Source organism: Myiozetetes cayanensis, unplaced genomic scaffold (genome assembly GCF_022539395.1).
Source record: "Myiozetetes cayanensis isolate MyiCay16 unplaced genomic scaffold, myiCay2020 scf5-8, whole genome shotgun sequence".
NCBI lineage: Eukaryota > Metazoa > Chordata > Aves > Passeriformes > Tyrannidae > Myiozetetes > Myiozetetes cayanensis.
In genome coordinates, this window is record NW_026087742.1 from 32,139,682 (window position 1) to 32,163,927 (window position 24,246).

The 24,246-nt window shown below is 40.4% G+C and overlaps 1 protein-coding gene across 1 annotated transcript; it reads right to left on the minus strand.

Moving 5' to 3' along the window:
• Window positions 1–934: 934 nt before the first annotated feature.
• Window positions 935–18,410, minus strand: EED (embryonic ectoderm development). The gene is made up of 12 exons (XM_050333152.1): window positions 18,273–18,410; window positions 15,169–15,321; window positions 9,762–9,854; window positions 8,804–8,869; window positions 7,955–8,080; window positions 7,752–7,833; window positions 6,076–6,167; window positions 5,057–5,190; window positions 3,850–3,955; window positions 2,922–3,080; window positions 2,407–2,480; window positions 935–1,263 (listed from the first exon to the last, which is right to left on the minus strand). The coding sequence occupies exons 1-12, from the start codon at window positions 18,390–18,392 to the stop codon at window positions 1,137–1,139; spliced, it is 1,332 nt and encodes a 443-aa protein (XP_050189109.1). The 5' UTR covers window positions 18,393–18,410; the 3' UTR covers window positions 935–1,136.
• Between the last annotated feature and the right edge of the window lie 5,836 nt (window positions 18,411–24,246).

Genomic DNA, 24,246 nt, shown 5'->3' on the forward strand with positions numbered 1-24,246 from the left:
GCAGCAGACAGGACTACTTAACTTAATCTACTGATCAGAAAAGGACACAGTGATAGTGTACTTGTATTTACATAATAACTTCATACTTCTTCTCAAGTAACATGTTATGGTGAAGGATAAGAAGGGCACGGTAGGGAAAAAAGTATGTAAATAGTTCAGCCTCAGTAAATGTTATTAACCTTCTTCCTCATTCAGGCACACACGGCTACTGCGCAATGCCCTGGACCACTTCCAGAACACAAACATGAGCATTCCAACTATGTGCTGACAAGACACACACAAGTGTTTTGAACACAGATGATCACTGCTAATAATGTCTGCCATCTTACCCACTTTTCCCCTTACATTTTTATACATTGTACATAATTCAAGCCTACAAGAAACAGTATTGATTTTAGAATTCATTATTCCTAAGGCAAGTAAAGCATTGATGAGGTTATGTGGGAATAATGACAGAGGCATTTAAAATATATTTCTGAGAACTAACTTTCAGATAACTGCAGTAACTAGACTAGACAGACAGAATTCAAACAGCAGAGCAACGTGATCCACAAAAGAAAAAAAAAAAGTCAGTAAGGTCTTTTCCCCTAATCAGTAACAGAAATGGTGAAAAGCTTATCCTAATTTGAGATTATTAAAACGTAAATCAATTTCAATGTGCAACTAAGTTAAGGAATGAGTTCAAAATATTTTTAGAAATTATTTAACATTTATTTATACTATATTCTTAAGTGTAGCATTTCCTTTGTGAGGTCTCTGCATAATAGCTTCATTAGGTTTTCATTTTAAAAAGGCACAAATACAGCTGCAAGCATAAATATACAAAATTTTGAGCAAACTGTCATACATTTGTGTGATAGCTGTACACAAAGAAATTTCATAGGCCATAAGAGAAAACTCCTTGTGGGAAATAATTAAAATGGACAATTCAGAAAACTTTACAAAAATACTTCTTTTTATTAAAGGCAGCAATTTCAAGCAGAACAATACACAGAATGTAAACATCACTAAGTTCAGCTCCAGCCTGCTGAACCTTCGAGAAAGTCTACACTAAATGCATCTACTGTACTAGCAAGTTAACAGACTATATTATAATTTGAAAATATATTTTCTACTATGAATTAAGAAAAAGTAAGTTATCGTAACCTGTCCCAGCGCCAGATACTGGCATCATCACACACAGCTATAAGGATACTACTGTCCCTGCTAAAACTGGTCTGTCGAATGGCAGCACCACATTTGGGATGAGTAAGAGTCGTGCACCTATGAATAAAAGAAAATTATTTAGCTGCAATGTTAAATCTGCACTTGCTACAATATCATGGGGCACTATTTCACCAATCCCTTATTTATGTGACCTAGGAGGAATTGAAGGGCAGCACAGTTATGGCCTGCATGGTGTATTTTGTATTCCAGATGTGGACTTGGGAAAGTGGTATTTTAACTGTTCACCCACTGTTGTTATTTATCCACCCAATTTTCACTCAAGAAAAGATTGAAAGCTAATTGAATCACATTATTAGGACTTCATAATCAATGTTATTTCCCAGCAGTTGAAAGCTAATTGAATCACATTATTAGGACTTCATAATCAATGTTATTTCCCAGCAGTTAGGAATAAAATATTTTAATTGCGTGATTAAAGACTGCAGCATTTTCAGGAAATTCATACATTAATGTATACATGCACATATTTACATGAATTATATATAAATAGGTATGAACAATATATTATATAGGGTATATAAAAATATAGGGTTTTTTATATATAGCATATATACTTTTATACACAGTGGGGTTTGGGAGTGGGTTTGTTTTGGAGGTTTTTTTGTTTCTGGGTTGTTTTTTTTTTTTGCATTTGTATGTTTACACACATACGTATCTATCTATATGCATCTATCTACATGTATACGTACTTGTAGATATATTTAAAATACATGCTGTAAAATTGCCAGGCTACGCAGGTGAGGAACTGGAAAGCCACAGTTTGCTCCACACTGTACTCATTACTCTTTCTGTCCTGTCCACACTCTTGTTACTCTGGTCCTCTCAGCTATCTCAACCCTTGTGATGTGCTACACCCACCCAGCACATCTTCTCTTAATTGCTTTGCAAGATTTCCACCCAATTAGTTTGTAAGCCCTGTGAGAAATAAATTGCCTTTTACTGTATCTACACATGGTACCCAACACAGTCTGAATGGGGCCTCTCGGCACTTCTCTAATGTAAATTAGAAATCAGTGAAGTATGATAAAAGTTAACCTTCAGGGGCTCATGTTTATTTATCTACTAGATATAATGTAACATAACTAGTATTAAACTAGTATTGAAGAATTTCTATAGTTATCAGTAAAGGAAAAAGTAAAGTCATACAACTCCCCGTCTTAACAAAAATAAAGTACTCACTTGGCTTTATGAGGATCCTCTATTTCTAAATCCCAAACATAAAGTTTGCCAACCTGATTGCCCAGAGCAAGCATCTTTAAAAGAAAGCAGAGGATAAAGAAGTTTTAAAATACTCTCTCAAAGAACAAAGTCAGAATTTTATAAAGGCTCTACAGCTGATATTGTGCATGAATGTTTAAGCATGAATGACTTAATGAGTTTGCTGGAGGGGTTAGAAAGGCTATAAAATCTGCCTCCTTTCTTACATTTTATGAATCCCTGCAGATAGGGGAAGAACGTATCAGTAACCATACCTTTGGTGGAAAATAAGTATTTATTTGGTGGAATTTTCTTCTATCAGGCAGAACCCAGAATGAAAAAATCTGGGACTCCTCCACCTTCATAGAAAGGCCCTTATAGCAAACCATTCTGTTCCTTAACATCACATGAACCAAGACTTTTCCTATGCCCATAAACATGGAATCAATGAAAAACTACGCACCTTCAAACACAGAAAAGTCAAAGCTGACACATACCTTTTGCCAGAAATCCATTGAAAACCTCATGTACCATATGTCACACTGGCTGTAATCAAACCTTCCAAGAATGGTCACATTTGACTCACTGGGCTTGATTTTATCTATATCATCTTCCATCTTGCCAGGCTTCCAGCAAACAATGGCATTTTCACAAGACTGGAGTAAAACAAAAAAAAAAGTCACCTATATTTACAATTTATACTGTACAATCAGTCTAACCGCAACTCTAAGCAAACACTTCATCTCAGAGCTTCCCCAATGACCTTACAAAAAGTACAACCAAAAATCTCACTCTGTCCTTAGATCACAGCCACATCACTGTCCTTCACTAGAAACCTGATGCCCTCACAGCTTTGCCAGGTACCAGGACTGTTGGAGCCCTCCCTCACCCACTTCAGAGCAAGTCAACCAGATGTGCTTAAACACAATTTCATAGGCAGATTAAACTCTTCTTGATTTAAGGACTGTTTACTCAAACCCTTTGACTAACAGGACCGTGAACTCACCAACTGCTGGCATCAAGGCAGTTGGACTGCCTGGTTTAACATCTGCAAGCCAGTGTAAATAGTGGATGCAACACATTAGTCAAAGTTACTCCGTTATGGTAATCCTCATCTCACCCTTTACAGCAGGATCCCTAAAGAGCATCTGTAGATTTTTTTTCTATGTGTTCCATAGAGATTATGGTTAGCTAGTAAACCTGTACCTTTAGCAGAGGTACAACTGTAGTAATGATTTTACTTTTTAAGTGTAAGCTGCTTATCCACACATCCTGACAGTTGACAAAATTCACAATACACTCCACAAAATCATCTGACACAGGACAGTAATTTAACCTGACTCAAATGCTAGTAGAACGTCTATTGTTTAGGATCCTCAAAACAAGCAAATAAATGTAATGTAGCTGAAAAACCTGCAACATTACCTTGGAGAGAATTAGATCTCCCAGCCACCGTACACAGTCAACATAGTTTCTATGTATGTCTCTTGTAGAAAAGTCAGGAAAGTGAATTTTCTGGGAAATGAAAGGCCTATAGAGAAAATTGCCAAGTGAGGTTGAGAAAAACAAAAGCAAAAGTCTAAGTTTTAATAGCTGGTTTTAACATATCACGATGTTAAAAGAATAAGCCCATCTTTTCTAACAGTTTTCTAACAAAGCAGATTTCATATGCTGATTTTTTCTTTTTAATACGAGGAATAGTCCCTGTTCTCATCCTCATTGCTAATCAAATAACTAGTTTCCCATGTACAAGACTGTGCAGAGACAGTGCTGAGCAAAACCACTCCTTCAGATGCTGAATATATAGCTCCTGTCACCAAATACTTCAAGAATTAAGGCTCAGTTTTCTTGATGCTGCTTCTGCAACATCTAAATTGTTAAATAGAAATGCACACTATTAAAAAAAAAAAAATCATCATTTTAAAAAAAGCACGCTAAAAAAAGCATCATTTAACATTTGGTAACATTACCAAAAAAAGCGAGAGTATTTTCACAGCTAGTCTCATTGCTGAACATGTTCACTGTGTTTTAGACTCTTCAATTCTCTCAATGGTTTAACTGGAAGTTAAGATTAAAAAGTTGAGGAACTTCATAATGGAGGATTTATCTATCATGTATCTAATTGCTATGTTTATTTAATAATTTACTCATGTCTGAGGTCAAATCAGAGAATGATGAAAATTAAGGTTATTACTACGTAAAATTTTGTCCCCACCCCAAAGTCAAATAACATACAATAATTAACTACTGAATATAAAACTATTTGCCACATTTAATTACACAGATTTGATTCCCTTCTAGAAATTTTAAAATGAGATGATGAAAAAGGCACTGACAACTTGAAACACATGAATTACAAGCTTAAAGATAGTAATTCTAGACGTTTTCTAGTCAAGTAAATAAGAAATAATTAAAGTATTTTAAAATAAAAGTCTCAGAACTTTGAATCTGAATTTAATAAAATTCCACTGAAGCAAACATCAATAAGACACATACTCTAGAGAGATTCAGTACCCAGCACAATATCTAGGTCACACACTATTCCCAAGAACTCCCAATTTAGAAAGGAATTAACCACTGATAGGAGTATTTATGTTTTGCCAAGACAGTCAAGAAGATGAAGACTACGTACCTGTTGGTTTTATTAGGGTTGTACTCATAAGATTCTTTGATAGCATTAATCATTCTCTTGGAATTAATTCTCCAGAGTTTTAGAGAGTGATCCATCCCACAGGACATGATTTTTTCACCAAGAAGATCATAATCCTATGTATATAAAATAATTTTGAGCACCCCCAGCCTAGGCTGTATTATATAAAGTCAGATTTTATTCCATCATTTCCATCAAAACAGCATTTTCTGTGTAGAGAATGCAGTAAAACTCCATATCTCAAATAGAAAAATACTAAGAATGTAATCCAGCTCACTGCAAAGCAGTACAGCTTCTTAATATTTGTATTTATTCTCTCTCAAGAAAGAGAGGCATAATCAACAGCAGTGACAGACAATGAATCTACAGCTAGTTCTCATCTCTCAGGAAATTCCCTAGAAGCAACTCTGGCAGAATTCCAGGGCTACAACATAGGTGAATAATAAATACAGTGTAAGGTTTCCTAGAGATGCACTCCTCACCCTCAGGTCACACCACAGGAATGGAAACAGTTCTTAAGAGCAGTGTATTAAAGTTAACTAATCTAGCTGATATTTGCTAGGTATCAGATGGCTGTTCACAGCCACTGAAAAATAGTTCAACTCAAATAACTTCTTTCCTTCACAACCATGTCTTTCAAGGTTTATTTGCTTATGCTGCTTTGACTCGGTAAGACCTCAAGAACTTCAAAAGTGGGACCATCATGAAAAGTTTTTACTCTTTCTAGACCCACTGAGTTCTCTTTTTTTCACTTCAAGGCTGCACTGTGAGAAAACTAGCTACTTAAGCACATAGAAAGTGAACACCTGTCCTGTCTGCAAGAGGTGTCCAGATCAATCAAAATACTTTAGATTTACACTTGTCTATCTCCTTAAAAAAGTATCTATGCACTTCCAATGGGATTTTTTTAAGTAGTGAAAATATCAAAACAGTGCACAAGAGGATAAAAAGTTGCTTACTACCCTTTGTAAATCTAAATCACTGCCCCACAGTCCACTTACTGCACTTAACACCTCATCCCTGTGCCCTTCTACTCCTCCAAATATTGCAACCAGCGTGTCTGTCTGGATGTTCCACAGTCTCAATGCATGATCTATAAAGAACAAATAAAATTACATGCTGCTTTTTATATGTGCATTTGAATAATATATTTCAGCGTAACCACTTTCAATAACAGGTGTTCATGTAAACATCAGAAAAGCACTTAATTTCTCTTCACTTGTTAGAAGCAACAGAATTGTATAAACTAAAATTACCATTATAACTCAACTACTGTTATTGGTAATTTAGTAATTGAGAAAGTGTGCCAACCCCCTCCCCTAGGTACAGCTTCTAGCAAAAATACACTTGGACCTTTAGACCATCCAAAAAACAAAGGAATGTCTGATATTGAACAAATATGCTTTTATTCAGTCTTCACTTAAAAACAGTTTTGTGTACCAAGAAATGCCAGAATTCCTTTCAGCCATTTTAAGATCAACATTCAGAAAAGTTCTGATTTTCCATTTTTTTAACCTTTAAAGTGTTATTCTTTATCAACCACAGCCTGTAAGGATAGGAAAAACTGTTTATAGAGACAATATGTATTCCAAAGTCAATTAGACTAATCTACTTGTTTAAAGAGAGTTTTTACAATTTCTAATTAAGAACCTTTAGTGTATTTCACATTTGGAAATGGAAACCTCTAGTGTATATCCATTTTGGATTCCACAAGTATACTGCACTGAACCACAGCAACACCCACAGTCCCAGAAGGGACACAGAAGGCCACACAGTCCCAAATATTTTCCTCTTTTTCTATTAATCTCTCAACCAAGCAGTTTTAAGACTTCAAGTACTCTCCTACCTCCTCATGCCTTCTCCATGATAGTACCTGGTCCAGAGACTGCACATTAAAAGTTGTAGTACTATGACCAATGTCAAAATGTTACTAAAAGGAGACCCTAAAAATACACAGAACTCAAGAAACTGAATGTTTACAGACCCACAGCACCAACTTGACAGCTGCAAGCATCAGAGAAGTTCCCACCTCCTGTTCTCGTGTAGCTTCATCAATAACTCCAAATACGCTAAAGTCAAAGGTCCCCTTATGTGCTTCCAGCCTGAGCATTCCTGAAGGATAGCTCTTGGGGAGATCCTTCCCTTACTTAACAAAACTGTCAAGATTAGGAAGCTGTGACTGTTAAAACTTTCTTGACAAGCCCATAAGACACCATACCAAAAACTCCCTTCACTAATTAACTTTTTACACAAAGTCCAACTAAAGCTCCCAAGCAACAGAGAATCCAGGTTTTTCCCCATGCACACACCATGGTGTCTTGCTGTCTGCAACCTTAAGACTTCCCCACTAGATGGCAACGTGATTCAACAACTGGGAAAAATTTAACTCAACTTTTAGAAAAAGTAAAGAGGAAACCCAAAGCTCATGATTCTTCTTCCTAAAAAGCAGCATTGTTCACAATGCCGTTGCAACACAGTGAAGTTATGGTTATTGCAGGCCATGGATTTAATGATACCAAGATATACATCCATAAGAAAGCAGGATTTGCTCTCATCTTACAAGGTGAACTTGTTCAGTGACATTCATAAAAAAATTCATAGAGGCTTTGGCCTAGACCAAACTCCAATCCAAAGTATCCTGATTTATACAAAAACAAAAGAGGTTTTTTTTCCTCACCTTTGCTTACAGATAAAAGAAGATTTGGATCTCTTGGATGGAATTTCAGTTCATTGATTGCATTTCCATGGCCCACGTAGTGCTGGGATAGAATTTAGAGACCAAGTTACCATCTCCCCCATGTTTACATGTACTCAGAAGACACAAGTTTCCTGCCTTACTGAAACACAACCTGTGTGTATCTCAAAGTTGTAAATACTCACCTTTATGCACTGCATTGTAATGGGATTAATTATCCTAATAATACCCCTGGACCCTGCCACAGCCAGAAGAGGATGGCTTGTATTGCTGTCATATGTCCACGCACAGGTATAGAAATTTTCATCTGCCTACAACATCTTATGTTAAGGAATACAGAACAAACAGGAGATTTATTTTTTAAACAATGTGATTTTATTTTAAGTAAACCTGTTGCTATTTTGTCCAAGTGCCCAGGAGTCTCTGCTGGACCAATTAAGAAAAAGACACATTCAATTATACATCTGCAAATACCAGCAACATCACCTTTTCTACAGATGCCAATTCCTCACTTCTGTTCCATAACATACAAGGAACACCTTCTCTGTCATGGCATCACCTTTGAACCTCTTTCTCGAAAAACATCCAAAGATTGGGAATAATGAATCAAAACTGAGTTCACAAGTTACTGACTTGTGTACTGCAAAGGATCGACACATGTCATTAATGCTTCAGGGCATAAACCCTAATTCTTAGTCTTTAAACCCAGATCCAACTCATAGAGAAACTGAGACCACTGTAAAGCAGTGAAACATTATACAAATATTGGTGTTGGGAAGATTAAACTGACGGAGAATCAGTTTTCAAATATTTTTATACAGTATGGTCCATGAGTCTGCATTTTTGACATTTTTTCAATAGGAGGGATTGTAGGATGTGGGAAAGAGGCAAGACTTGGACCTAACATAAGGAATGCACCAAATGAGCAAAGTATTAAACCACAGACAAAACCTTTGTATGCTTTTTCCTAAAAGAAACTCCTTACTTTTCATAAAGAAGAAGGAAATACATGGGGTTTTAACTTAAAAGGATACATCAGCATCCACGTAGGACTGCAACAGACGGATTTCTCCCTGGGAATGACATTCATATAAAGTAACCTGGAGAAAAAAACAAAAACAAGAAAGTGTGACTGCTGCTTACCTGTGACATTTCAAAAGGAAATCACTTGCACCTGTGTATTGGCTGCCTGATGGGGAGAGGTAGTGTGCCTCTATGGTTTGGATCTCATCCATTATCCATTTGTTTCCAACAGGTGGAAATGTTTCAGTAAAGCACCACTCCAGGACTTGTCAGCTGTCCTTCCCAGATTTAAAAGTCTATTATTTGAATTGTCTTAAGATAGACTCTTGTTAGAAGCATTACTGCAGCCATCTCAAACGTGACCTGGTCTTTTAATGAGTCATTGATCCTTTGCTTAAACTTAGTTTAGCACTTTTGGTGACCTGCCAGGTGGAACAAACCTAGAAATAAAAGGCTTGTTTATTCTCAACACCCACAAAGAATGCACTTTAGGAGTTATTTTCAAGACTGAAATGACATAGATACTGGTTCAGAAAAAGCTTATAAACTCACTCCTCACAGGCCATTAATTTACCTACTGAGCTGTCTGGCATCATTGCAGACAGTCATGGCAGACAGTTCTCATCCTCTTTTGGAGTGTATGGCCTTTTCAAAACAGTAACATTTATGAAGAGTAATTTTATTGAGAAGATACATTCATGCACCTCGGTCCCTCATCCCACATGCATATTACAGACAGACGTTTTCCTTCACGACATGGGTTAATTCCCAAATAGCAAACACATGACTTCATAAAAGAAACCAAAGGATGCAACTGTCCCAGATAACAGATGCTACATATATTAGAAATGAAGCTGTTTATATTAAGTATTCTGTATCCACACTACACACAGGTAACAGGACTGGCTGGAAAAAGGAATGCATGGAGAACCACATGGAAGTGTGTATAGTGAAGAAGAGATTACTCACTCTGTTGCTGCCTACAGTGGCAAAAACAAGAGGATCACCTTCTTTACTGTGCCAGTTAAACTGGACTCCAAACAACGGCTGGCCATGGTCCTCCTAGAGATGGAAAGTAAAATTAGAGATAAAAAAACAACAGAACCCACAGGCATATAATTGCTGTGAAATTCAGCTGTGGTGGTAAACAGTTTAATTGAGAAGTTTCCCTCCTCAAACTACTGGGTTCATATTTAGTATAATTTCAGATAGTGAACAGTTTAAAAGGATAGTTTGGTAACATCACATTTTAACTTGGCTGTCTTAAGGAAAGTTAAAGGAATATTCTTACAAACATATGTCTCCCCTTTCTTTCCCCACTAAGCTCTTAGAGGGGAAGAACTGTTGTCTCAGTTATGGCCAGAAACTGGCAGAACTCCCAAACTTATATTTGCAGGTCTACTATTCTGTTTTGCAATTTTCAGCAAGGCAATCTCTGCATCTAAGGTCATATCTATACACATTTTATATCATTACAATTACTTCTACACGAGGATTTGTAACTTAACAGAGAAGAATTATACTGGTATAAGGATGGAGAAGGGTCACATTTAATTATTTCATTACAGTTAGGTCTTTTAACTTCCTCACAGACATTAGGAACTCTCTCCAGCACGTCACAATACTGCTGCAAAGTTCATGTCTACAAAGTGTGTTCCGATCACCTCCACAAACAGTTACCAGAGAAATGCCAAATATTATTTTTATACAGCTCACATCAGTTTAAATAAGAGAGGGAGGGGGGGAAAAAGTAGATATGTTTATGAATTGTGATGAATACGGTGGTGCTTGTTAATAATTGATAACAGTATTTTGGCCTGTCCTGACAGGATGTTTTCAGCAAGAATAATGTTCACTGAAGTGCCTCCCCACAGGGGACTGTCTGGGACAGTGCAGGCAGGAAGGAAGTGTCTCATGACGGCTGTTAAGCAGCCCTCAAATGGCAATGCTTCAGAGACAACACCAGAAGTACTGGCCCTGGCAGCTCTGGCCTATCCAAGAACCAAAGAATAAATTCAAGGAGGGGGTGTGGCTAGGGAGTCTAACACCACTCAGAAAAAGAAAAGGAAGTCTGGAAAAAATTTAAAATAGCATTATTTACTGAGAAAGGCAGTATCTGTTATTAACAGACGTATCTATAAGAGCTAGAAAGAGAAGGGAGAAAATCTTTCAGACATGAAGGCCTTCCTGCAATTCTTAAGAGAGGTAACAACTTTCAAAGCTGAATACAGATTAAAAAGAATCAAAGTTGAACTCAAAGTATTACCCATCAAAACGTTAAAGAACAAACAAATGGATTTATGTGACGAGGGATATGGGATACTAGGAAAGGGACAAGTAGCCAGGTTATTAGTGACCCCAGGACAGAAAGAAAAGGTAGGTATTCAGCATCTGTAAAGCATCATAGTCATATTAGAGCTGAAGAATGAGATAAACTGTAAGCCATAAAATTGCATACACAAGGCCATGGGTTTTTTGTGTGCCATAAATCTATGAATTTTACTTTGTAGCCTTTATTTTTGAGAGTATTTAAGTCTTCTTTGAAAAGAATGGTTGAGGGATCAAATTCAGAATGCCTAAGTTTTTCCATCAATAATTGTTTGGGTTTGAATTTCTGCTTGAAAGAGTTCATACTGGTGAATACTGAGGGCTTCTGACTCATCGCATGAAGGTAACACAGGTAAAATGCATGAGTTTTTACTCCTTTATTACAGACATATTAGTAGGGTTTGCACTTGTTTTTCTGGAACAACCTTGTTCTTTGTCATGTGCCCTGGTTCTGATAAATTGTATTAAATAGGAAAAGTAAGAGCAGTATGTTTTTTGCCCTCAAGACAGGATATTTTTCCAGCATAAGTTGCAAGAAGTTTCCGATTTTATATGTAGGACCCAGCCTAAGTAGACCCTGGATAAGTAGAGAGATAAAACAGAGGGCTATACAGTTTCTGTATTTTTATATTTATGTATATACCTGAAGTATTCAGTAAGCTTTTTCAAGGAAAACCTATTTCCCTGGAAAAATTACTCTGCAAGACAAATGTCTTTAATCTACTCACTTCACCCACACTACATTCCTCACACCAAGTGCTACAATCTCCAAGAACCTAAGTGTACACATTGCAGTTTTGCTGGTGTTTGATGGATGAAGAAGCCAGGCAGAGGCTCTTGCAGGAATATAGTAGGCTATCTGAAGAAGCTATGCTCTCATTTAAACTACCAATATCCTTACTGGTTGGAGACAGCACATAGCTATTTTGAAAATAGTTGTCTGCTCTAAATTTTGTCCCAAGTACTAAACAATGAAGCAGGTTTTTCAAAGTATTATATTTCTAGGTGCCATACATTATGGTTATGCTCAGATGCCAAGTATGTCACGCAAATCTGACACTGGTTTGTACACAGAAGAGTGACACAGATGCTGGTCCAAAAGTAAAACTGTGATATACCATGTTGTCCCTAATATGAATAAAGGGCACAAAACTTGAAGTACTCCAGTTCTTCATGCACCAGAGAAAGAAGGCAGGGGAGAAAACATACCTACGATTGCTATGAAGGTAAATAAATAATCCATCAATGGTTAGTTCTGCCCTTACTCACTCAACACAAACTCAGGTTCAGACCTGTTTTTAGACTGAAAGCAGTGAAGTATTTAAATACTAAGCCAACACAAAAAATAATCACCTGCATGAACACATTTTAATACACTGTCACCCACATGGCCAGCGGGGAACCAACTAACCACATGTGCATTTCCAGTTCCCAGAAGTGGAAACAAGCTATTAGGGGCAGTGGTTTTAGTTACCTTTCCTTAACACATCAACAAGCTAGACATGGCATTGGATACCGATTCCCAGGTCAGGGGACAGCGAGGAGGAGAGACAACAACAGGCTGCTTACAAACCTCTAAGCCACACCCTAAGCAAAAGCAAAGGGTAGGGCAAATAATTGCCTTGTTTTAAAGGAAGCACAACAAAGCAAAATACGGCTTTCAGGTGAAAAATCTGTCATCAAAACACAAATGGATGTATGAGGATGTGTAACTGTTAGCTGTATATGCTAATTTACAAGCTCTATTTCCATTCACCCCACAGAGAGCAAAGATTTTTCAGTACATCTTACAGTAACTTAGTACTGAAAAAAGAAAAAATAAAAGTCAGCTTTTTATTTCCTGTCATTTTCCAAGTTATATTTTTGTTTTCTTGATGCTTAAATTTCACCCGAAATAACTTCCAAAGTAGTGTTTAAAAAGCATATTTAGCAAGTGCTCAGTTTTTCAGGCTGAATCATAACCATTTAACATTCAAAGCAGACAGTAATAGCCATATTTCTTTGTTTCCCCGAGGAAAAAAAAGTAAAAAGCAAAATAAGAGGGGAAAACCAAGAGTATGAAAGTGGAAAAACACATAATTTATATAGCCCTAAAGAATATTAATTTCTATGTCTTTAAATCATGTTGACCCTTCATTAACTTCAATACAGGCATCTAACAGCATAGCTCAAAGACATATAAACTCAGGGATATATCATGTGATACTCAAAGAGTCACCAGTGTCTTCCTAAATCCACATACAGTATTCAGTCACTAGAGTTTATCTCCACAGTATCAGCAAAACTGGTATGGAAGAACAGGAAAAAGAAAAGAAGAAAGGCTTCCTCAATCACAAAGTAAAAAATCAAATTTGGCCGCTACCTAGTCTTTGTTGTAACATGCACATCTATTATTAATTTCAGTTCAAAGAGAAATAGGGAAAAAAGCTAATAAAAATACCCACTTAGTTGAAATGCTACATTTACTCCCTCACAGCTTGACTCCACTTGCACAGGAATCTGTTCCCAGGCCCTGATCCAAATTCAGAGAAGTCAGGGACTGCTTAACTTCATAGGGCAGTCTTTCAGGTCACCCTACAGTGGGGCCTGGGTTGACAGTGAGCTGAGGGAACGTTTTGTTTTCCCAGAAGACACTTGAAAAGTACTAATCCCTTCTGTCTGCAGACAGAAAACAAATATGAGTAACAAAACTCAGAACTTGCTAAAAGTTTGGGTGCCAAAGGCCCATGTCTGTGTCTGAAGTATGCCTTGAAACCGCAAATAGCCCCATCCGCGGGGGCGACTCATGCGAATCACAGGAACTGCTGCCTACCTTGGTGAAAATTAAACAACTTCCCTTCCTCCTACACCCTGAGAGGGATGGAGATAATTTTTATACTTCAAGAACACAATAAGATCAATTTGTTTCCCAGGTTCTTTTGTCAGTGTAACTTCATATCACAATTTCTCCCGTGGCAAAGCTCCTTTAGAACGTTTCCATCATCCAAACCTCTCATCCCCTCCCACTCAGATACACCAGCACTGCAGTGAGGCAGCCTGAAGACAAAGTTCTGAAACAGTATGTCAGCGCAGCTCAACAGTCAAGCGTGGGGGAATGACAAAAACCTCTTAAAGCAATTCTGCAGAAAAAAGATCTACTATGGAGCTGCACGCTAGCTAAATATAAAATTTAACAAAACTCCCATCTTGTTCCAGACATGATCTTTATTTAGAAATCTTATAAAAATCAAATCGCAAGGCATATTTACAGCTTTTGTCACATAAATATCCCACACAAGGCTGAGGAATGAGAAAAAAAGAACATCCTGGTAGTGTAAAATAATAATGAATGAGAAAACTCATTCAGTTCACCACAGTCTGTCATCACTGCAGAAGAAAACAGCAGTATCCTAAAACACCAGAACAGGGAGTAAAGGCCATGAATGCACACATCTCTTAAGACCATTACCTGCTGTGTGAGAAGATAAACACTACCTCGATCAGGTGCTAACACATAATCACAACACTCACAGTAAATTAACCAAATTGCACTATATAGCATTTACAGTAATTGCCAGAGGACAGAAAATACCAGTACCTGACCTGGTATGTGTGACGAGAAAGCTACTCCAAAACTGTAGGGTCGTTTTGTTTGGGTTTTTTTTAATATATTTCAACAGGTAGAAAAATCTGTACAGGTTCCGTGCTTTGCATGGAGTTGTCACAGGTTTTATTTGAATTTGTTTATCCGATTTCTTATATTTATCTCTAGCATTTATAGCTTCAATGAAATAGATAATTATAACATCACACATAACTTTGCAAACTTGTACAAAAATGGGGTTAATTACAGCACTACCTACTGTTTCCTATTTCTCAGTATCTTTTTTCTTCAAAACTTCAGCTACTCCAAATAAGAAAGGCACTTCCTTCAAATCAGCATGGAACACAACATAACACTTACATATATTTAAGAGTATCTATCTTGACACCGTCTCACAGTCACCATTAACATTACTGCCAGCAAGTGGTACCCAGCATTCCCATGCTGAAGCTCATACATACCTACCTTTAGGCTATTTACACATTTGAAGGAATATTTGCACTTCTTTGACTTCCATTTTCCTTTCCCCCAGCTTTTTCTTCCTGGTGCATTAGGAGTGTTTGTTGGTGTATCAGGGCGTTCAGTGTTAGTACCACTTTCAATACTAACGGCATCATCCTGAAAACATTCCAAATTATATAGAATGTCATAAAGAGATCATTAACTGCTGTATAAATTCAACTAATCTTGCAGCACTTGGCCTTTTTCCCTTTTTATTCTCCTACATAAAAACAGGAGACCTCCCAGGACTTGGTGTTATTTAGACTCAAGTATTTAAATCTATTGCTAATGTAACAGCATTCCTCCCTAGAAACAGAACATGAGTCACATGAGGATTAATCCAGGAGGGAGAGATATGAACTGTGATCTAGTGAAGTTTCTTCAGAATACTGGTAGCGGCTCTCAAGAAAATGTCTAAAGATAAAGCAGCTGCTTCCCGTAGAAAACATCTTTGATCCAGGTGAAATGAGTACTTCTGAAGTACTGAGGGAAGAGTTGTGTAAAAAACATGGTACTTGAGCACTCCAAGAACCGAGCCATTGTGAGGCTTCTGTACACCCTGACCAGCATCAGTCACAGCACAGTTCTGCAGCAAGCCAGCACTGCCACCAGGAGAGGAAGTCCCACCTCCCCCTCTTGGTCTTTCACAGATACTTGCTTCCACTGGAAGCTCTGATCAGCTAACTAATCCAACTGGCCCTCCAATCCTTAGCAGCCAGAGTTAAGATAAGAATGGAGAAAACTGAATAAAAAAAGGGATACACAAAACAACCCATCCAGCTGCTGAGCGATTTTAGCTCAGCTTTGGACAACTGACAGAAACCATAGTTTCATGTGCAGCCTCACTGCAGGACACAACTTAAAAGGACCTTTCCCTGCATTGCCCACAGCAGCACAGTTCACCTGCACCACAACTGCCAGCCCTGTGCTTCCACAGGAATGCATTCAACTTGTCAAAAATCAACTTTTCGGGGTTTTTTTCTGGCAAGGTAGTCCATCCACTTTCTGACAAGAGTAGTGGGGGGAAAACGATTCAGCCCGAGGCCATGTAATTTCTAGATCTGAACTAAGGGGAACAGAGGCAGACAACAGCCTGTCACTGGAAGAGATTAAGTGTAATATGAAGCTGCATTAGGAACTCCACTAGGAATACAGAATGAGGTCAACTATAAACATTAATACACCAATTCCCAACAAGAATTTATTCTTTGTCCCAGTTTCATGTCTGTATCACCAAAAACCTGTAGAGGTATACTGGTTTTTGTTTGCCCAACAACTCCGAAAATCAGGATATCGTGAGGAACAAAAGGAAGAATAATGCCACACAAGCCTGTCACTGTACTGCCCAAATCTGGAGTCATTCCCTTCACACTGCACCCCTAACAGAGCCAACTTTTCCCTAATATGTGCAACCAAGTTTAACAACTTATACGCTTTCCAGGTTCTTCTCCGTGACCCTTAAAATTTTCAGACTTTGCCAAATTGTCATCTCCCAAGCACACCTGCTAGCCAGAATTTTAATACTTGACAAGACTGAAGTTGCCTGTGGACTAGCCAGGTACTGTCAATTTAAGAACACCAGGTACCCAGTGTGGCACAACTACACCAGGTATCTGCAAGTACCACATAAAGGACAAACATGCACAGATACCTGTGGAACAAAACACACCTTTTCTTTACCTTTTCCAAATCAACACTTCATGCTGTTATTATGTCAAATTCTGTTGTGTTTGTAATTTGCTGTTGCATTGCTTATTATGTCAACTTTTAAACAGAATCCCTCATCTTTCAGGAGTAGTGGAGCTCTTGAAAAGGGAATCCCTTCACCATTGAGACAACCCACATCAGAGAACCATATAATCAAAGAATGGTTTGGGCTGGAAGGGACCTTAAAGATCATCTAGTTCCACTCCCCTGCTGTGGGCAGGGAGACCTCCCACTAGACCAGGTTCCTCAGAGCCCCATCCAACCTGGGCCTGAACACCTCCAGGGATGCGGCATCCGAAACGTCTTTGAGCAATGTGTTCTGTGGTCACAGATAGTCTAAAACTGACACCAAAGCACACCTGAACATCTGTCATCAAATTACACTTGGATTCACAAATGCTGCTGAGCAACAGAAAAACAAAACCAGCAGCAGCGGTATGGAGCATCTTGAACTTGCTTGTCACCTCACAAGCAGCATTTCCACAGGCTGTGGAGGATGTGGTCCAGATCCCTCACTTGCTGGAGAAGTGCTCTAACCAGAAGAAAAAACCCACACTGCATAAAACCAAGACAAATAACACCCTGCACACCAGTACCTACATAAAGTGACTGTTCACTATCTTAAACGAAGTTTACTTTTCAGGTATAAAGTTATTCTATATCAATCACATTACCTTTGCTCGGAACACTACAATTTTACCTAACTTATAGACTACAGTCCCCATCGCCTGCTGCCTTCTCCTGCTGACAGGAGTTTAGGAGCACCATCTCCTACTCCTCATTCGCCCGAGGGCTGCACAACATAAACTTGCGCCGCGTGTTACTTTACAACGTGACAGTGAAGACACGCGATGCAAAACTGCAGGGACGATGGAAAATTCTGCTGTTTTGCAGGAAGAATTTAAAAACAAAAATTAAAAAATAATTTTTAAGAAAAGAATGAAGTCTGATGTTTTGTAACAGAGTTCGCGGCAGAGCGTGCTCACAGTTCGGGCCTCAAATCCTCCCTCACCCACGTGAGGCACAGCGAGTGTTTCTCCCCCAAACTCTCCCCGCTCTCTTCCACCGGGGCCTCCCTCCGGCGGCCCCGCGGGGCGGCCCCCGAGCCGAGCCGGGGCGGGGCGGGCGGGAGATGCACTGACACCCCGCTCTGCCTGTGCCCCTCGCCCCCTTTCCCAGCCGGGAGCACACGGAGGGTCCCGCCGGGCCATGTCCCCTCAGGCGGGGCCGGGGAGCGGCCCCTCCCCTCAGCGCTCCCGCGCGCCTGCCCCCGCCGCGAGGCCCGCGCCCGCCGCGCGCGCTCCCGCCTCACCGCGCCCCCCCGCGCTCCATCTGTCTCCCCACCCCTCGCCCGGCCTCACGTTCTCGTCGCCGGACAGGTCCCCAGGGTTACTGTTCTCATCGCTGCTCAGCTTCTGCTTCTTGGCCGGCATCTCCCCCGCCGGTGCCGCCGCCGCCGGCGCTTCTCCCCGCTCAGACATCTTCCCCGCCCCCCTCCCGCCGCCGCGCAGCCGCAAAGCACGGACGGCCCGGCCGGAACGGCTGTGCCGTAAAGCGGCCGCGCTGCCCGGGGGCCGGCGGAGCGGTTACAGCGCTGGGATAGCGCCCTTTGCTTTCCTTTGCTTTCCCTTTCTTCCCACCCGGGCATCCCGCTCCGGCCGGCGCCTCACTCTGGGGTTAGCCCCGTCATAAACGCACGGCAGCGGAGCGGCACTTACCTGTCTCTGCCCGCAGCCCGAGCACGCGTGTGATGGAGAAACAGGCAGCCCCTGCCGCCACGGGTGTTACCGACCCCTCTGTCCATCTCCTGCCTAAGTTTTGGGGTTTTTTTGTGTGCTCTCTTGCTCCACAGAAGTCCTGCAGTCCGAAAAGAGTATTTCCGGATAAGAAATACAGACTCTGCTTTACTGCCTGCTTCTGTACTCCCTGGCAAGCTGCTTCTGCAGCTGTAAATGAAATAAGTGCACTTGCCAGGTTTTTATTTATTTATTTCAGAAACCACAGGTCCCAGAGTCATAATAATTATGAACAGTAAAAAACAAAACAAAACAAAAACCCCTCTGCTAACAAAGGGGAAAAGTAATCTCCCCTCAGGCACAGCATCTTATCTGCTTTTCTTGTAGGAACAGGAACAAGTCTTCCCTCCCTGAGGGAGACATTCCAGTCTCAAAAAACCTTTGAGGGCAGTGACAGAGGTAAGCCGTGCCCTGGATGCAAAATTTCATCTCGCATAAACTTCTGAGATAAAAGAGGAGAGATACACTTCAGATGGTGCATGTACTATAGTGTTTTTAGCAATAAACAGTCTCTCTTTTCTTATGCAGCACTGTAGGCTCCAGTGAAGCATTACACAGCACGAGGTGGTAGTTTACAATTAAAAGCTCTGCCCAGCTCTGTGCTGTGAGATCAAGGTTTTGATAAAAGTGTTTGTGGGAAAATAAACAGGCTTGTTTTTGAAATATGACAGGATGTTTTTTAAAAAAGGCTGGTATCTTATGATTAAGACTAAATCACGACTGCCGTGGATTTGTTGAAAGAAGGGCAGGCACAAAGTTTTCAGTGGTGAGGGTTTTCAACTTTTCCCTGTGGGTGCCCTTGAGCTACCAGAGAGAAGACAGCCCCCCTTCGCCGTGCAGTTGCCAGCTGACACGCTCCAGATGGCCGGCTGCACGTCCAGCTCCACTGCTCATCTACATCACAGGGCTCAGCTAAATCGTAAGGAAAGTGAAAGCCTCAGCTAGCCTGTGCTTCTTGGCTGGCGTGCAGAAAGGTTCCTCACCCAAAATCAACCAGTTCGGTCTCCTTCATCAGCTTGCTGCTTCCAGGCAGATCTGCGCCTCCTCTTATCTTCTGGATGCTAGAGGACTTCTTTTCACCACTGACGATCCTGCTGGCCTCACTGTACACTTCTTAGTCTAAACCATTTGCCTTTTTTGCTTTCTTGAAAGACATGAAATGCAGGCATACCAAGGAGCTGAGTTACCAAATGTCATAGTGCACTTCAGCAAGCATTTGTTTAAAGAATTAGTTGTGTGGTTGAGCACAAGCTTGGAAGTTCAGATAATTTGCTTAAAAATTTGTGCTCTGCTGAGATTCTCTTTGGAAAGCCTCTCTGCTTTTCTGTACCTCAGTTTCTCAGCAGTGTTATGGAAGAAGCATTTCTTACATCCTAGAGGGAAATTATGAAAAAATATTTTATTTATTGTAGTTCATTATTTGTTTAATTAGTATAATACTGTTGTATAAACACCATACATATATTAACTTAGAAACAATAGGGCCCTTGACATAGTGCATAGAGGAAAACAGGAGAACAATAAAATTACTTTTTTTTAATCTACAGTGAGTTTCAAGTAGTGATTTAGAGGTGTCTTAAAAGCACATGGTGGGTTCTTGAGAGGGCAGGATTAGATATATCTATATGTAAAGATTTTGCCAAATGTGAGTTCTCATAGGATTGCAATAATAAATGTCAAAAAAATTCTGGAATGCCTTGAAGACATGGGATCTTAAGAGATGGTCTGGTTTGGGTTTGTTGGGGTTTTCTTATGCATACCAGAATATTTCTGGATCATTCAGGGACATTGAAATACTTTTTATATATGTGGGTTGAAAGTAAATGCCTCACTCCTTTCACTCATTCTCTTCCAGGCACAGTTCTGCACATAATCATGGGATCATGTAGATTGGAAGGAACCTCTAAAGCTCACCATCTCTATCCCCTGCTCAAAGAAGGACCAGTTAAAGCTGATTCCTCGAGGCCTCATTGAATCCAGTTGAGTACCTTCAATGCAAGAGATTTTGAAGTCACTCTGGGTCCCTATTTTCAGTGTTTTACTAGCCTCATGGTAATCTCTTTTTAACTTGTAATTAGTCAGAAATTCACACACTTCAATTTGTCTCCTTTGCCCCTCATTCTTTCCTTGTGCATCTGTTTTGTTTTCATCCTTCCATTAGGCAGCTCCCTCCTTAGCTTTTTCTTAAGGCCAAGACTCAGTTCTTTCAGGTTGTCTTCATACATCATAAGCTCCAGTCCCCTGACCTTCATGGTGTCTCTCTACTGGGTTTAGTCCAGCATAACTTGTACTGGGGAGCTCAAAACTGGGCGCTTGTGGTCTCACAAGTGCCAAAGAGGGAGGAAGAACCACTTCACTTGCTGGCTAATAACTCTTGCTAGTAACAGCCTCACGTGTGGTTTACCTTCTTTGCCTCGAGGCCACTCTACTTACTGACTCAGGTTCCACTTGCTGCACACCAGGACCTCCAAGTCTTTTTACTGTGGGCTCCTTTGTTGACCCCTGACCTTTGCAGTTGCATAAAGCTGTTTTTCCCCTAGTGCAGGACTTTGCATCTGGCTTTGTTGAACTGCATGAAGTTCTTGTGAATCCATTCCTCCAACCTGCCTGTGACACTGCATAGAAGTCCTGAACTCCAGTGTATCAACCATTCACCCTCAGTTTAGGGTTGTCTGCAGATTTGCTGTGATTGCCCCCATTGCATCATCCAGGTCATCAGTAATAGACATTAAATCGTGCTGGCCCCAGTACCAATCCGTGAGGGATGCCACTGGTAACCTGCAGCCGATTGGACTTTATACCACTGATCACTCTTTTAAACAAGAACCAAGCCAACTTTCCACCTGCCTTATAGTCCACTTATCCAGCTGTATGACACCAATTTGAGTGTAGGAATATTACATAAAGACATATCAGAAGCTCTGCAAAACCTTTAGAGCATTCAGAGCTCCCCTTTTGTCCACACAGTCATCACATTGTAGAAAACAATCAATTTGACCTGGTAAATACGTGCTGGCAATTGCCTTATTGTCCTTCATGTGCTTGGACATGGCTTCCAGGAGGATTTGCTCCACCACCTTCGCAGGACTAAGGTTAGGTAAACTGGTCTGTCATTCCCTGCACCTTTCTTCTTGCCCCCCTGGAAGACAGGCGTAACCTTTACTCATCTCCAGTCACCAGAAACCTCCCCAAATCCCCGTAACTTTTCAAAGATGATGGAACCTCACAATGACATTGGCCATCTCCTCCAGCACACCATCTGGTCTTGCGAATTTGAGTATGGCCAGTTGGCTTCACTGCTGTTTTGGGCACTGCTTCACTCCTATGGACCCTACTTTTTTGCCTTAGGAAAACAGCAACATTAGAAACAAAAGAAGAAAACATCAGAAACAGAAACCCATAGCATCCCCTTTGTGTAAGAGGAATGCAACAGCCAGAAAAGGCTGCAGTCTTTTTCCTCTCCCACTCTTGAAAGATTAATGGGTCAAACCTTGAGCTGACTCATGCTCTGAAAGCAAGGAACAGCTCACACATTTAAATCTTCTTGCAGAAGTTCAAGATGATACGGATAAAAATTAGATATTTTATCCATCTGCTGGAGCTAACAACCTGCATAAAAATGGAAGATGTAAGATGAGACAGCTGAATTGATCTAACAGCTTAACGCTACTGAAGGAAGGATATCTCACCCACCCCCCCTTCCAAACCTTCTTCATGTTCCTAGTTCTGGTTTTCCACCACTGTACTTCCATGGGCTCTGCTTTTCAAAACGCTATCAATGAAACAGCTCAGCTCACTAACCCAGAATAAAATTGATCAAGCACAGAGTAACTTGGTCCTATCTTTTTAGTTAATGGGCAAAACCAGACTAATGCAAACTCTCCAATGACCACCAGAAAAGAAGCTTCAGCCAGGAGTGAAAGATGGCTGAGAAACAAGATCTCATCCTGATGGTAGAGGTGAGCTATAGGTCAGCAATCTCCTGAAATCTCCCTGTGTGACACTTAAGTTCATGGTTTGTCATCAAGAGTGAAAGAGTTTGACCCAAGGTGTAGTACTCTCTATAATACTCCAACAGCTCTGCTGCCATGATGACAGAGTGGCAGCAACGTGCAGTTAGTGTCAGTATCATCTCAGTCTGTGGCTTCATGGTCAGCAATAATGTGGCTCAGACAGTCCCATCCCGCCCCATCTACCTAATTTCTCCTGCTTCCACCTGCCATTTGTTCTCTGCCAAGCAGTGATTTACATAGCTGTGTAATGAATCATGCAAGCCAAGTGAACTGGCAGAAGAAAACAAACAGCACCTCTCCATTTTGCCTAGTTGTATTAGATCAGTTCCCTTATCAGTTCACAAAGTACACAAACAGTTCTGCTGGCACAGTGCAGGGAGTGGCCAAGAACAATTGGTGGGAAGAGAGAGAGGTGGCAGGAAAAAAGCCAGAATTACTACAGCCGGTATTGTCACCAAATAAATCCTCATGGACACATAGCTTATGTGAACAGAGCTTTTGGTCTAGTTTAAAGTTACCTTTCTTCCAGAATAGCTTGTTCTGTATGTGGAGGAGCTCTCACTGAATCAGACTGTCACATTCCAGTATCTGGAGCATATTTGCAAAGGAAATTTAGAGAAATAAATGGGGGGATCTGCAGCCCCACACTGCAGCCCCACATGATGAAGAAGTACAATAATGATTCTGTGATGCAGCCTCTGCCATCAACAGGAATTTGGCTGCTGGTGTGGCCTGTATCGGCAGCAGTTAAAAATGTCCTAAATGCTAAGGGCTGTTTTTCATAATTTGGCCATCCCAGAACTAACTCATAGAAGCATGGATATTAAAGTACTAAATCACCATAACATCAAAGAAGCTGAAAGGCCAGGATAATGTTCAGGTTAACTGTATTTCACTTGGCTTCTGTATAGTGAGCAGAAGTATGCGCAGCCACCTCCTTAGGATTTTCTCCACATCTTCCCAAAAACACTAAAAGGATGATCCCCACAAATATTTGCATTCAACTTGGGAAAGGTGCAACAGGACTGGAGCATCCAGGTAAGCCCCATGCTTTCACTACTGTTCGGCACCCCTTTGGCAGGGAGCTCTTGGCCTGGGTCTCTCCTTAGCACTGGGGAATCCTCCTGGATAAACCACCCTATTACACAGCCAGTCCATGGAGAAGATAGTACAGACTCAGGCCCTGTGCTACATTGTCTGTTCTGTGAAAGCATCACTCACCAAAGGAGCAGCTAATGCAAAAAGTACATGGATAATTGAATAACAAACATTTTGCAAAATGCAGCTTTTGCCTTTGCCTCTCTATGTAACTTTGGCTTTTTTTCCCATGCCTCACCCTAGTTTTTCTACAGAGTTTACCATGGCAATACACTTTCCCTTAAATATTTTTCTATTGAAATAGCCACGCACAAGGCTTAGCCCAAAATATTTTCCATTGAAACACACAGAGCCATGATGACTGTGTTGACATCATCTTCAGAAGCTGCTCATACTGCTAAAACATCAGGGCAATGATTAACTGCAAC

What these genes read in the sequence shown, in the direction of transcription:
- EED (XM_050333152.1), bottom strand. Translation starts at nt 18,392, where the DNA reads ATGTCTGAGCGGGGAGAAGCGCCGGCGGCGGCGGCACCGGCGGGGGAG. An exon ending in AATGTGTAAATAGCCTAAAG is followed by an intron (nt 9,855 to 15,168) that starts GTAGGTATGTAT and finishes TTCCATCTCTAG; the next exon opens with GAGGACCATGGCCAGCCGTT. An exon ending in GAGATCTAATTCTCTCCAAG is followed by an intron (nt 3,081 to 3,849) that starts GTAATGTTGCAG and finishes GTTTTACTCCAG; the next exon opens with TCTTGTGAAAATGCCATTGT.